Source organism: Canis lupus, chromosome 16 (assembly GCF_011100685.1).
Source record: "Canis lupus familiaris isolate Mischka breed German Shepherd chromosome 16, alternate assembly UU_Cfam_GSD_1.0, whole genome shotgun sequence".
Taxonomy (NCBI): Eukaryota; Metazoa; Chordata; class Mammalia; order Carnivora; family Canidae; genus Canis; species Canis lupus.
The window spans coordinates 46,119,725-46,133,389 of record NC_049237.1 but is presented as its reverse complement, the minus strand read 5'-3'; the positions used below and the strand labels follow the sequence as shown (position 1 = coordinate 46,133,389).

Below are 13,665 nucleotides of genomic sequence, written 5' to 3'. Positions count from 1 at the left end.
GAGAGAACTTTCTATGAGCAGGAAGCTACTTTCACTGGGATACCCTACCTTTGTATATTCTCGTCATTGGTAATTTTACTTCTTTCCAAAGGTGCATGGCAGTGTTCTCTCAGAATATTTTGTTTTTAGCTGATGGTTTCTCAGATGGGACACTCTGCTATGCAAGCACCATTTATATTTGCATACCAAAAGGCCATCCATGATTAATTTCTTGAAAAATGAAATGCTAAGTGATAGCTGAGGGATTTTTAGAAGAGTTATAAATAAAGAGCTAAAGTCACTAAACATTTTAAGTGTCTCGGTTAAATTTTTGGCTATTCAATGACTCCTTTGTTATAAGAAGAGAGAATACGCTGACATTAAATATCTTCAAGGTATATTGTTAAGTAAAAAAAATCGAGGTGCAGAATAGTTATTATATATTATGCTAAGCAACAATGATAGAAATGGATATATATGAAAGTATTCATTGGGACATGTTTAAACATTCTCTGGAAAACAAAATAAATATCATGATTTCCTGTGAGAGAGGAACTGGATGGATGAATGTGGGAGGAAAATTTATTGTAATTTATTGTAAAATAAATTCAATTTATTGTAAAATAAATTTCAAATGTATTGACAATTTATTGTAAAAACATATTATTTGGAACCATGTGAATATATTAACTTTTTAAAACTTTAAGTTCAAAATCAATGATACAAATTTATATTTATTTGTTTATTTTTAAAGATTTTATTTGTTAGAGAGCACAAGCAGGAGGAGTGGCAGGCAAAGGGAGAGGGAGAAACAGGCTCTCTGCTGAGCACTGAGTCTGACTCTGGACTCCCTCCCAGGATCCTGGGATCTTGACCTGAGGTGAAGGCAGATGCTGAACTGACTGAGCTACCCAGGCACCTCACAAATTCATATTCAAATAACTGATTTAAGATTGTTTTACTTCAAAAAAATTTCACATTGCTGGACTTCCCAAATTGAGCTCTCCTAGATCTAAATTATATAAAAGGTTCTAAATACTTATAAAACTAGCCTTTTAAAAAATTACTGGGCTGCTAGTATTTTATTGTATAAATATATCACATTTATCTGTTCTCTTGTTGATGGACATTTGAATTGTTACTTGTTTTTGAATATTATGAATGAAACTGCTATGAAAATTCTTGTTCATGACTTTTAGTGAGTATAGACACTCATGTGTGTTGTGTATATATCCAGAAGGAGAATTACCTCGGTTTGAGTATGGAACACCTTTCACTTGGGCCTGAATACACACACCCATGCACACGTACTGATAACTCACACAGTGTTTTTCTAGTATATAGATGGGGAAGCATTGGATTAGATGACTTTCAGGGTCTCTTCCAGCTCTAAAATTCAGAGTCTATAACCAAGACCTAATGATTAAAATGAATTAATGGAAACCTCTTAGGTCTTTTTTTTTTTTTTTTTTAAGATTTTTATTTATTCATGAGAGACACAGAGAGAGAGAGAGAAAGAGAGAGGCAGAGACACAGGCAGAGGGAGAAGCAGGCTCCATGCAGGGAGCGTGACATGGGACTCGATCCCCGGTCTCCAGGATCAGGCCCTGGGCTGATAGCAGCGGTAAACCACTGAGCCACCCCGGCTGCCCAGATCTTATTGTCAATGCAGTATGCAACACAGACCTTTCAGTGAATATCTTGAGATAGCATTTTAGAGCTCAAAACTCACTGGCTCCAATCACAGTTTGAAACTTTTCTCGGTTATTTTTCATGTTCTTTAATTATTAGTGAGCTCAAAATTATGATATTCTTAATTTATTTTTAAAGGACCCTTTAATGAGGCTGCAAGCAAAAATAAACAGATGCTACCTGGGGGATCCAAAGAAATGTCAAATCTCCAGGCAGGTTATTTTGATCCCCATTTTGTAAGGATATTTGAAGGTGAAGGCTATGTAAATCTGAATCAAGTGAGGAGACGGCATATGATGGAAGAAGCCAAAAAAAATCTAGGCAAAGCCTTCCTCCCTAGTAGTGGAGAAAAAAAGCCGTAAGTGTTTGGGGGAAAAGTCATAAATACATCTTCTGCACCTTTCTCTCCTCTAGCCCAAATTAGGTGTTTTTCTGGGTGACTTAAGTAGGATTCATTTATTAAAATAAAAGTTTTAGGATGAACTTGTCTTAGGTGGAGACAGTTATATTGGATGATATAGGTTGATCGGTAGTTTTGATTCTCATTTCATTAAATTTATGATTATGCCATTACTCTCTATTGGTTTATACAATAAAAGCCAACTAAGTAATGCAAATACCTAGTTTGTTTGAAAACCTTGAAAATACTGCCTTGGGTCATCATACTATGCCCTTCACTGTTTTATCTGCTTTGTAAAAACTTTTAAAAAGTATAAATAAAAATTATAAAATTAGGAGAAGCCTTTTTTGGATAAAGAAGATAATTCATCAAGATATATTATTTCAAAATCATTGCGAAGATACATGCAGGGAGTTTAACAATATTTAAGTTGTGACAATTGTCAATGTGAAGGTTCATTTTTTTTTCTTACCTTTAAACCATTAAACAAAGGAAATCAAATAGTAGGCTACATCATATTATAAAGCTCAGCTATATAATGCTGAGCTTTATATGCACACACTATAATATTGACTCTGTAGAATTTATGATAGATGAGGATTGCCTGAAGGCCAATTTTGTGCTTAATTGTGCTATTTTTTTCTTTTTGAGGTTAATAAAACTATCTTTTGAATTAATGGAAACTATTATCATTTCCTAGAGATTATGTAATTTTATGTGGAACATTTAAAATAAGCATTAAAAATTAAAAACAGTATCTCATCTGAAGATTTGTGACTTTGGAAAATGGGGGAAATTAGATTAGAAACTAAAAAAAATGTTTTTTTTCTTAGTGATATTAGGCAAGTCAATTCCATTGCATATATTTTGTTACCTTTTCAGTGATTTTTTATAAATTGTGATCCAATGTGAATAACCCAAAATTTGCTGTATTAATTTGCTTCCTTTTTAAAAAACTGAATTGAAGATGTGGTTTAGGAAGCTACTATGGAACAATAGGTGGTCCAGTGCCATTCTTCAGTGCACAGTCAAAACCCAGAGAAAAATATGAGGCACCTGGAAAGAATTTGTACACAAACCCGGGAAAGAAAGGAACTGGATATGGGTAAGATATTTTTCATACTTTCATATCATTTGTTTCAAACGTAAAAAAAATAAAATTTAAAATTTCTGAGTCCTAAAATCACCATTACTTAATTTCCTTCCTTAGCTATGCAAATGTTACCATAGGTAAACAGTTTTCACACTCTGCTGATTTCTATGATGCACCCAAACTTAATTTTAAGGTAAAATAATTTATTTTAACTTTCTTCAGTCTTTCTCTTAATTGACCTAGGGAATTCTTCTACTTGGAATAATTTATGTTACATAATTTCAAATTCTCTGATTGACAGAAGGAGAATGAAGAACACCATCGTTTAGTTAAAGGAACACCTTTCAAATTAAATCTTTACCCAAGGGAATATTTTGATACTAATCCTTATTTGTTTGAGAATCCTTTACCACCAATTAAAAAAATAGAGAAGAAAGAATTACTTACACACCCCTTTAAGCCCTCTTCTCCTGGTAAAAAGGTAAGTTAAAAATTTTAAAATTAAAAAATATTAAACATTATAAAGAACTATTGCTTCTTCCTATCAATTCATTTTGTTATCCATGTAAATAATAAACTTCTGTTTATTATTCACATTCTTATCATTCATATTAAGAATTGTGAGATTTATTTTTAAAAGATTATGAAAAATCACAAAGCCTGGCTAGTGTAGGGAATAACAAAGCTCTTGAAATGAAAGAATGTCACTTCAAGTGTATTTGAATTTACAATGGATTTTCTAAATACCTCTCTAGATCTTAGGCATAGTTTTTCACAAAACCATGAAAAGCCAGACCATCTTTTAGTTTTTGAAATAGTAGTTAAAATGAACTCTCTCCTACTGTGCTGAAGTTTACAGGTATGAATAAAAATAAAAATATTGTTGGAGAAGTCCAAGATGGTAGAGGAGTAGCAGACCTTAGCTTCATTGGTCCCAGGAATTCACCTAGATAGCTATCAGATCATTCAGAACACCTGTAAACTCAACTGGAGATCTAAGAAAATAGCTGCAACTCTACAATAGAAAAGCAGCCACTTTCTGCAAGATAGGAGGTGTGGAGAAGTGAATTGAGATGACATATGGGAAGATAGATCTTGGGGAAGGGAGCCTCCAGCTGCTGGCACTGGAAATTAATATAGCAGCAGACCACAAAATCAGAACTTACAGAAGTTTGTTCCGGTGAGGGACATTCTGGCCTGAAAGGCACTGAGGTGGCTAAGTGGGGTGGAATCCTAGGTGGGATAGTGTGGTTTCAGGATCCTTGGGGTCTCAGGAAGACTGGGGGTTACCTGAGTGCAACAGAGTTCCCAGACCTTGGACTGGGGAAGCCAGCTGCAATCAATGTGCCCTCGCAGCTCAGGGTTGCCTTAAACCATGAACCACAGCATGATCAGGCAGCTGCTGTCTGAGCAGGGCCCAGCAAGTGGCAGAACCACAGTGAGATCACCACCTCTTCCTCCCCGGGGAGGAACTGTGTGAGTATGTGCTGCAGGAGTCTGCAGGGTTTGGAGACTCAAAATGGGTTGTATGCCTGAGATAGAAATGCTCAGTCACAGACTGGGTGAGCACGCAGTATGGATGGAGACCAAGGAGGTGAGAATGATTGCTTTTCCTTGAGGACACATTGAGGAGTGGGTACTGAGCTCTTGGTTCTGGGGCTAGAAATTGGGAGGCTGCCATTTTATTCTCATCCCCTAAAGAAGTGTGGAAAGCCTTCAGGGAACAAAAACCACACAAAGCAATCCAGAGCAGATTACTTAGCCTGGCCCCCTGGTAGGGTGGTGTCATTCAGCTAGGGGCAAAGACACCTGAGAATCAGTGCAACAGGCTCCTCCCCGAGAAGACCAGCAAGAACATTGGCTAAGACCAAGTTTACTGATCACAGAGAACTGCAGAATTCCAGTGATAGGGGAAAATAGTATATAGAATTCATGGTTTTTTTCCCCCATGATTCTTTAGTTTTTCAATTTTAATTTTTTCTCTTTCCTTTTTCAATGAATTTATTTGATTGGCTTTTTAAAAAATCATTTTAAATCTTCATCTTTATAGTTACATTCTCTCTTTTCAATGTATTTAATTTTATTTTTGTATATATAAATTTTTATTTCTTTACAATTTTGAGGTATAGTTTGTTCTAACAAACCAACCAAAATACACTCAGGGTATCGTGTATTCCTCTGTTCTGTTCACTTGTCTGTTTATGTTCCTTTGTTTTTTTTTTTTGGTCTTGTAATTTTAATTTTTACAGTTATATTCTATCCTTTCATTGTATTTGATTTTATTTTTGTATATGTGTAAGTTTTTCTTTCTTTACAATTTTGAGATCTAGATTTCCAACAAACAGGCCAAAATACACACAAGATCAAGTATATTGCTCTGTTCTGTCGACCTGTCTGATTATATTCTCTCTCTTTTCAATTTTTTTGGTTTGGTTTTGAGTCTCTTCTCATATGTTTAGTGTATATTTATCTGATGTCGTTGCCATTTTAGCATTTTGTTCTCTACTTCATCTATTCTTCTCTGGACAGATGACAAGACAGAAAAACTCACCTCAAAAAAGAGAGCAAGAGGCAGTACTGATTGCCAGGGACTTAATCAGTATGGACATAAGTAAGATGTTGGAACTAGCATTTAGAATAATGATTATAAAGAGAACAGCTGGGCTTGAAAAAGGCACAGAAGACACTAGATAATCCCTTTCTGGAGAAATAAAAGAACTAAAATCCAATCAGGTTGAAATAAAAAAGACTATAAATGAGATACAATAAAAAAATTGAGGTTCTAACTGCTAGGATAAATGAGGCAGAACAGAGAATTAGTGATATAGAAAAGACAATGATGGAGAATAAAGAAGCTGATTAAAAAAAACCCAACTACTGGATCATGAGGGTAGAATTCAAGAGATAAGTAATACCATAAGGTGAAATAATATTAGAATAATTGGGATCCCATAGGAAGAGGAAAGAGAGAGGGGTAGAAGGTATAATGAAGCAAATTATAGCAGACAGCTTCCCTAATCTGGAGAAGGAAACAGGGATTCAAGTCCAGGAGGCACAGAGAACCCCCCCTTAAAATAAAAAAAATAAGTCAATACCCTGACATATAATAGTGAAACTTGCAAATATCAGAGACAAAGAGAAAATCCTGACAGCAGCTTGGGACAAAAGGTCCTTAACCTACAGGAGTAGAAACATTAGACTAGAAGCAGACCTATCCACAGAGACCTGGCAAGCCAGAAAGGACTGGCATCAAATATTCATGGTGCTAAATGAGAAGAACATGCAGCCAAGAATATTTTATCCATCTAGGATGTTATTCAAAATAGAAGGAAAGATGATAAGCTTCCAGGACAAATAGAGACTAAAAGAATTTGTGATCACCAAACCAGCCCTGCAAGAAATATTAAAAGGGATCCTTTAAATGAAGGGAGAGCCCAAAAGTAACTTATACCAGAAAGGAACAGAAACAATAAATGGAAACAGTGACTTCACAGGTAATACAATGGCACTAAATTCATGTCTTTTAATAATTACTCAATGTAAATGGACTAACTGCCCCAATCAAAAGACACAGGGTATAAGATTGGATAGAAATACAAGACCCATAGATATGCTGTCTGCAAGAGACTCATTTTAGACCCAAAGACACCTCCAGATTAAAAGTGAGGGGTGGAAAACCATTTGTCATGCTAATGGACATCAAAAGAAAGCTGAGGTGGCAATCCTTATATCAGAAAAATTAGATTTTAAGCCAAAAACTGTAATAAGAGATGAGGAAAGACACCAAATAATGATAAAAGGGTCTATGCAACAAGAAGATCTGACAAATGTAAATATTTATGCCCCTAACATGGGACCAGCCAATTATGTAAAGAAGTTAACAACAAAATTAAACACATTTATGATAAATCAATAATAGTAGGAGACTTTAGCACCCCATTCACTGCAATGGGCAGTTCATCTAAGCAGAAGAACAGCAAGAAAACAAGGACTTTGAATGACATACTGGACCTGATGGACTTCATAGATATATTGAGAGCATTCCATTCTAAAGCAACAATACACATTCTTCTCGAGTGCAAATGGAACATTCTCCAGAATGGATTACATACTAGGTCACAAATCAGTTCTCAACTGGTACCAAAGGATTAGGATCATTTTTAGGCCACAGTGCTTTGAAACTTGAATTCAATCACAAGAGGAAATTTGGAAAGAACTCAAATACATGAAGGCTAAAGAGCATCCTACTAAAGAATGAATGGGTCAACCAGAAATTAAAGAAGAATTAAGAAACTTCATGGAAACTAATGAAAATGAAAACACAACTGTTCCGCGCTTTTGGGATATGGCAAAGATGGTCATAAGAGGGAAGTATATAGCAATACAAGTCTTAAGAAACAGAAAGGTCTCAAATACACAGGCTAATCTTACACCTAAAGGAGCTGGAGAAAGGACAGCAAGTAAAGCCTAACTCAGCAGGAGAAGAGAATAAAGATTAGAGCAGAAATCAATGAAATAGAAACCAAAGGAACAGTACAACAGATCAATGAAACTAGGAACTGGTTCTTTCAAAGAATTAATAAGATAGATACCCCCCTGGCCAGACTTATGAAAAAGAAAAGAGAAAGAACCTAAATAAATAAAATCCTGAATGAAAGATCATAATCAACATCGAAGAATACAAACAATTATAAGAACATATTATAAAAAAAAATAAAAAAAGAAAAACAAAACAAAACAAAAAAGAACATATTATAAGCAACTATATGCCAACAAATTAGGCAATCTGGAAAAAAATGGATACATTCCTACAGACATATTAACTACCAAAACTGAAACAGGAAGAAATAGAAAATCAGAACAGATTCATAACCAGCAAGTAAATTGAAGTAGTAATAAAAAATCTCCAAACAAACAAGAGTCCAGGGCCAAATGGCTTCCCAGGGGAATTCTATCAAACATTTAAAGAATTAATACCTATTCTTCTGAAGCTGTTTCAGAAAATAGAAATGGAAGGAAAACTTCCAAACTCTTTCCATGAGGTCAGCATTACTTTGATCCCCAAACCAGACAAAGACTCCATCAAAAAGGAGATTTACAAACCAACATCCCTGACAAACATGGGTGCCAAGATACTAGCCAATAGGATCCAACAGTACATTTAAAGGATTATTCACCACAACCAAGTGAGATTTATTCCTGGGCTGCAAGAGTGGTTCAACATATGCAAATGAATCAATGTGATACACTACATTAATAAAGGAAAGGACAAAAACCATATGATCCTCTCAATAGATGCAGAAAAAACATTGACAAAGCACAACATCCTTTCTTGATTAAAACTCTTCACAGTGTAGGGATAGAGGGAACATATTTCAATATCATAGAAGCTATCTATGCAAAGCCCAACCTCTATGACCTTGGCTACAAATATCATTCTCAATGGAGAAAAACAGAGCTTTTCCCAAAGGTCAGGAACATGGGAGGAGGTCCACTATCACCACTGCTGTTCAACATGTACTAGAAATCCTAGCCTCAGCAATCAGTCAACAAAAGAAAAGGTATCCAAATTAGCAAAGAAGTCAAACTCTTGCTCTTTGCAGATGACATGATATGTGGAAAGCCCAAAGGACTCCCCCCCCCCCAAAGTTGCTAGAACTCATTTAGCAAAGTGGCAAAATCAATGCACAGATGAGTTGCATTTCTATACACTAACAATGAGACTGAAGAAAGAGAAATTAGGGATCCCATGTACAATGCACCCCAAACCATAAGATACCTAGGAATAACCTGACCAATGAGGCAAAAGATTTGTATTCCAAAACCAGTAGAATGCTCATAAAAAAAAATTGAGGAAGACACAAAGAAATGGAAAAACATTTCATGTTCATGGATTAGAAGAACAAATAGAGTTAAAATATCTTTACTACCTGGAGCAATCTAAACATTTAATGCAACCCCTATCAAAATACCATCAACTTTTTTCACAGAGCTGGAACAAATATCCTAAAATTTGTGTAGAACTAGAAAAGACCCCAAATACCAAAGGTATTTTGAAAAAGAAAACCAAAACTGATGGCATCACAATCCCAGACTTCATCAAGGCAGTATGGTACTGGTACAAAAACAGACACATAGATCAATGAAACAGGATAGAGAACCCAGAAATGGTCCCTCAACTCTATGGTCAATTAATATACAACAAAGCAGGAAAGAATATCCAATAAAAAGTCTCTTCAATAAATGGTATTGGGAAAATTGGATAGCCACATGCAGAAGAATGAAACTGGACCATCCTCTTACACCATACACAAAGATAAATTCAAAATGGATGAAAGATCTAAATGTGAGACAGGAATCTGTCAAAATCCTAGAGGAGAACACAAGCAGCAACCTCTGTGACCTTGGCTACAGCAACTTCTGGCTAGAAACATCTCCAAAGGCAAGGGAAACAAAGGTAAAAATGAGCTATTGGGACTTCATCAAGATGAAAAGCCTTTGCACAACAAAGTCGACAAAACCAAAAGACAACCAACAGAATGGCAGAAAATATTTACAAGTGACATATCAGGTAAAGGGCTAGTATCCAAAATGTATAAAGAATTTATCAAATTCAACATCTGAAGAACAAATAATTTAAGAAATGGGCATTCCCGGGTAGCTCAGCGGTTTAGCGCCGCCTTCAACCCAGGGCGTGATCCTGGAGACCCGGGTTCCAGTCCTGCGTCAGGCTCCCTGCATGGAGCCTGCTTCTCCCTCTGCCTGTGTCTCTGCCTCTCTCTCTCTCTCTCTCTCTCTCTCTCTCTCTGTATCTCTCATGAATAAATAAATAAAATCTTTTTAAAAAAAGAAAGGGGCATTCCTAGTGATGTTGCAGATTTATCTATTTAATTTATTTTGTAAGGCATCATCTGATGGTTTGTTTATATATTTTTCTATTTTTAATCCATCCATTTTAATGAACATGCTTTTTCTTAAGGTTATTTATTATTTGTTGCTCCTCAAAAGAATCTATGTGTCCTCAATCTGGAAAACTTGAAATATCATAATTATATCTTTAATTTTTATGTGTATTAGTCTCAGATACTGTAAGATATACTTAATTGATAAAGCAGCAGCAGGGCTTGAGAGGATGGACTCCAGTTTGAAAGAAGTTCTACTGTGGGTAAAATGTTATCAAACAGCATTGCATGCTACAGGGAAATCATTCATGAGAGAAAGACTCAATTGACATGGCAAACTTCATTTCTTATTTTAAGAAATTGCCATAGCCACACCAACATTCAGCAGTCATCATTTGGTCAGTAAGCAGCCATTAACATCAAGGCAAGAACTTCTACCAGCAAAAAATACGATTCACTGAAAGCTCAAATGATGTTTAGTATTTTTTTTAGCAATAAACTATTTTTAAATTAAAGTGTGAACATTGTTTTTTTAGACAGAGTGTGATTACATACTTAATAGACTACAGCATAGTATAAATATAACTTTTGTAAGTACTGGGAAACCAAACCAAAATATTCATTGGACTTTTTTGTGATATTCACTTTATTGCAATTGTCTGGAACTGAACCCACAATATCTCTGAGGTATGTTTGTATAGACAACTTCCTTTAAATGTAAAACCAGCTCTATAGACAATACACAAATATGTATCAACTTCTTCAAAATCTAATTTTGTTAGAAGCATTTTACCCAACTATGTTGAATTATCTCATTTTTATTTATAGGCAGGTGGAATGAAGGCAGGAACATTTGACCCTTATCCTTCACATTCTGCTGACCCTTATGTGGTTAAGTTGTCAAGCCAGATTTCCAGCAAAGGTGCTAAGATTTTCCATCCACCAAGTGGACCAAAGAGCAGACCAGTTGAAAGTATAATGACTTTGAATGTCAAAAGGTATCAGTATTATGTTACCTTAGCCTATAAACTAAGAAAATTTGTTTTTGACTTTCAAACTCTTCAAAATAATATTTCCTATTTGTACATACTTTAAACAATAACAAATCCGGGTGTCTTTGGAAATCTCAGCTCCTTCCATATAGAAGCTGTCCCTTGTAGAAGTTTTTTTTACCATCTTTTGAAATTTCTAATCAAAAAAGCTTAATTTATCTGTATGAACTGTTCTATTCCTAATTTTTCTTAAAGATTTTATTCATTTAGTCATGAGAGACACAGAGAGAGAGAGAGAGGCAGAGGGCAGGCCCCATGCAAGGAGCCCAACATAGGACTCGATCCCGGGACGCCAGGATCACATCCTGGGCTGAAGGCAGGTGCCAAACCGCTGGGTCACCCAGGGATCGCCCCATAATTTTTAAATCAGATCTATAGTACCTTATTATGATTTGTTGAGACTGTTTAGATATTTATAGTTCATTTAGCAGTACATGTTAACATTGTCTATTTATCAAGGGCTTTTTAAAAAAAATCTTGGTTAAATTATTATCTCCATGAGGGCTGGAGGCTCTCAGTAGTTGTGAGGAATCCTAATGACACTTGAGACTTTTCTCCTTAAGTTTGAAGTAATCTTTTACGAAATTGTCCAGGAAATATTTTGGTTAGTTAAAAAAAGCTATTAACATCACTTTATAAAGTATTATAATACTTTGAAGAAAATATTTTATTAAAGTATCTTAAAAGTTCCAATTTTACCCAGGTTTTGAGCATTCTGAAAACTGAGAAGTTCTCAAGAGTTCAGAATATAAATTAGAAAAAGACAGTCCATCATTCCTTTTTTGTGTGTGTGCAAGATCTGAATAAGTGAAAGAATTCATTTGATTACCTTTATGTTCATTGAAAAAGTTTTATTGCTGATGAAGCTAATTTACATCTTTCAAACTTCTGTGTAAACATATAATAGATTAGGTAAAGGACACCAAATTCACTTCTTTTCTTTTATAAAAACATTTCCATACATCTGGATCACTTCTGGGTGGTGATTTTAATGCCAGTCTTATTATTCTATCTCCAAAATAAGACTGTCTATCATTATTCATGTAATTTAACTGTTGTCTCCAGGCATAATATTCTAAGTGGTCTAGTTGGTGGAAGTGGAAATATATGGAGTCTTTTTTCATGTCCTTTGATCTTTCTCCTTTGGCAAGCCTCCTATCTATCAGTACTCTGCCCAACTTTATCTATGTAATATAGAACAGAGAGTAGAATTAGAATTTTCTTCACTACATTCACCCTCAAATAGATGGGATTCTTTTTTGGGTCAGGGGAGTGGGCAGATTAAGGTTTTCTCTGTGTCCTTTTCTATCCAGAGAGCAGACCTGAGAAACTGCTATGATATATATGTTTGGAGCAGAGAAAAGAAAATAATATCTGATTGCTCTTCTGGAAAATCAGAAGTTTATCTTCTGTTTGGTAATTTTTAGTTTATTGATACTTTTTATATTATCACAAATATTATCCTAAAGCAAGTTTTAGCTTCTTTTACCCTAATTTTACTTATTTATTACAATATTTTACTTAAATATTTACTTATTTTAGAGCATGCACATGAGTGGGGGAGGGGCAGAGAGTGAGGGAGAGAGAATTCCAAGCAGACTCTATGCCAAGTGCAGAACCTGACATAGGGCTTAATCCCACAACCCTGAGATCATGACTGCAGCCAAAATCAAGAGTCAGATGCTCAAGTGACTGAGCCACCTAAGCACCCCTTACCCTAAGTTAAAAAAAAAAATAAACCTTTTGGTTGTATCTAAAATTGGTCCTCAAATCCAATTTTTCCATCTTAAATTATATTTTAAGTGAAGCTTTTATTTTTTTTAATTTTTTAAGTGAAGCTTTTTAATGTGGTGAGAGAATTTGATTTTGAATTATTAATTTTTTATTGCAAAACTTTTTTTACAAGAATGTACAGATATATTACCTGTACCTTAAAACTAAATATGCATTTATTTTCCAATTTCAGGGCACTAAATATGAAGAACTACAAGACTGTTTCAGTCCAGTCCTATTAGCATGAGGAACACAAATAGCTTTCTAGGTCCCATCTACCAACAATTCATTATCAAATGCAAATTATTTGCAGAAAAACGTAAGATATGGAACAGGTATCTCAAGCATTTAAAATATATATACCCTGCAACTCTAATACTCTTCCTTGTTTTAGTACCATTGCTAATGAATAAATAGTATTTGTTAATAATATATGATTGCTAATCTTTGTTTAGGTCTCTGTTTCTGGGGAAAATAAACTGTTTAAACATTTCATAAAATCCTGAAGTATAGTCTATTGTTGGAAAGTTTACTTCTAATCTGCCAAACCTGTCCAAACCTGCCTTCCCTGAAACATCCCTGTGCCCCGCATCCCACCCTCCCACGCCGGGTCTTAATCTCTTATTCCCAGATTATCTCTTTTTCATTTGCCCTACCACTTAAAAAAATCAGTTCTTAAGAGATTTGATTTAAATACATTACTGTAATTCACAGTGAGGTCTTTTTTATTAACAGTCCCTATTCAATTGAGGGTAGGGGTAGTACTATTTAAAA

The 13,665-nt window shown here is 35.0% G+C and overlaps 1 protein-coding gene across 12 annotated transcripts in view; it reads left to right on the top strand.

Moving 5' to 3' along the window:
• C16H4orf47 (chromosome 16 C4orf47 homolog) overlaps window positions 1-13,665 on the top strand; it is a 36,305-nt gene that overhangs the window by 3,305 nt on the left and 19,335 nt on the right. For 11 of the 12 annotated variants that reach the window (XM_038560384.1, XM_038560382.1, XM_038560388.1 and 8 more), the window contains 6 exons: window positions 1,810-2,029; window positions 3,039-3,176; window positions 3,282-3,357; window positions 3,466-3,645; window positions 10,895-11,064; window positions 13,085-13,323. In XM_038560384.1, coding sequence (XP_038416312.1) covers window positions 1,810-2,029; window positions 3,039-3,176; window positions 3,282-3,357; window positions 3,466-3,645; window positions 10,895-11,064; window positions 13,085-13,133 — 833 coding nt within the window. In that variant the 3' untranslated portion in view covers window positions 13,134-13,323. Of the gene's footprint in view, window positions 1-1,809; window positions 2,030-3,038; window positions 3,177-3,281; window positions 3,358-3,465; window positions 3,646-10,894; window positions 11,065-13,084; window positions 13,324-13,665 lie in introns of those variants that run through there. The other variant, XR_005371625.1, reaches the window with a different exon arrangement.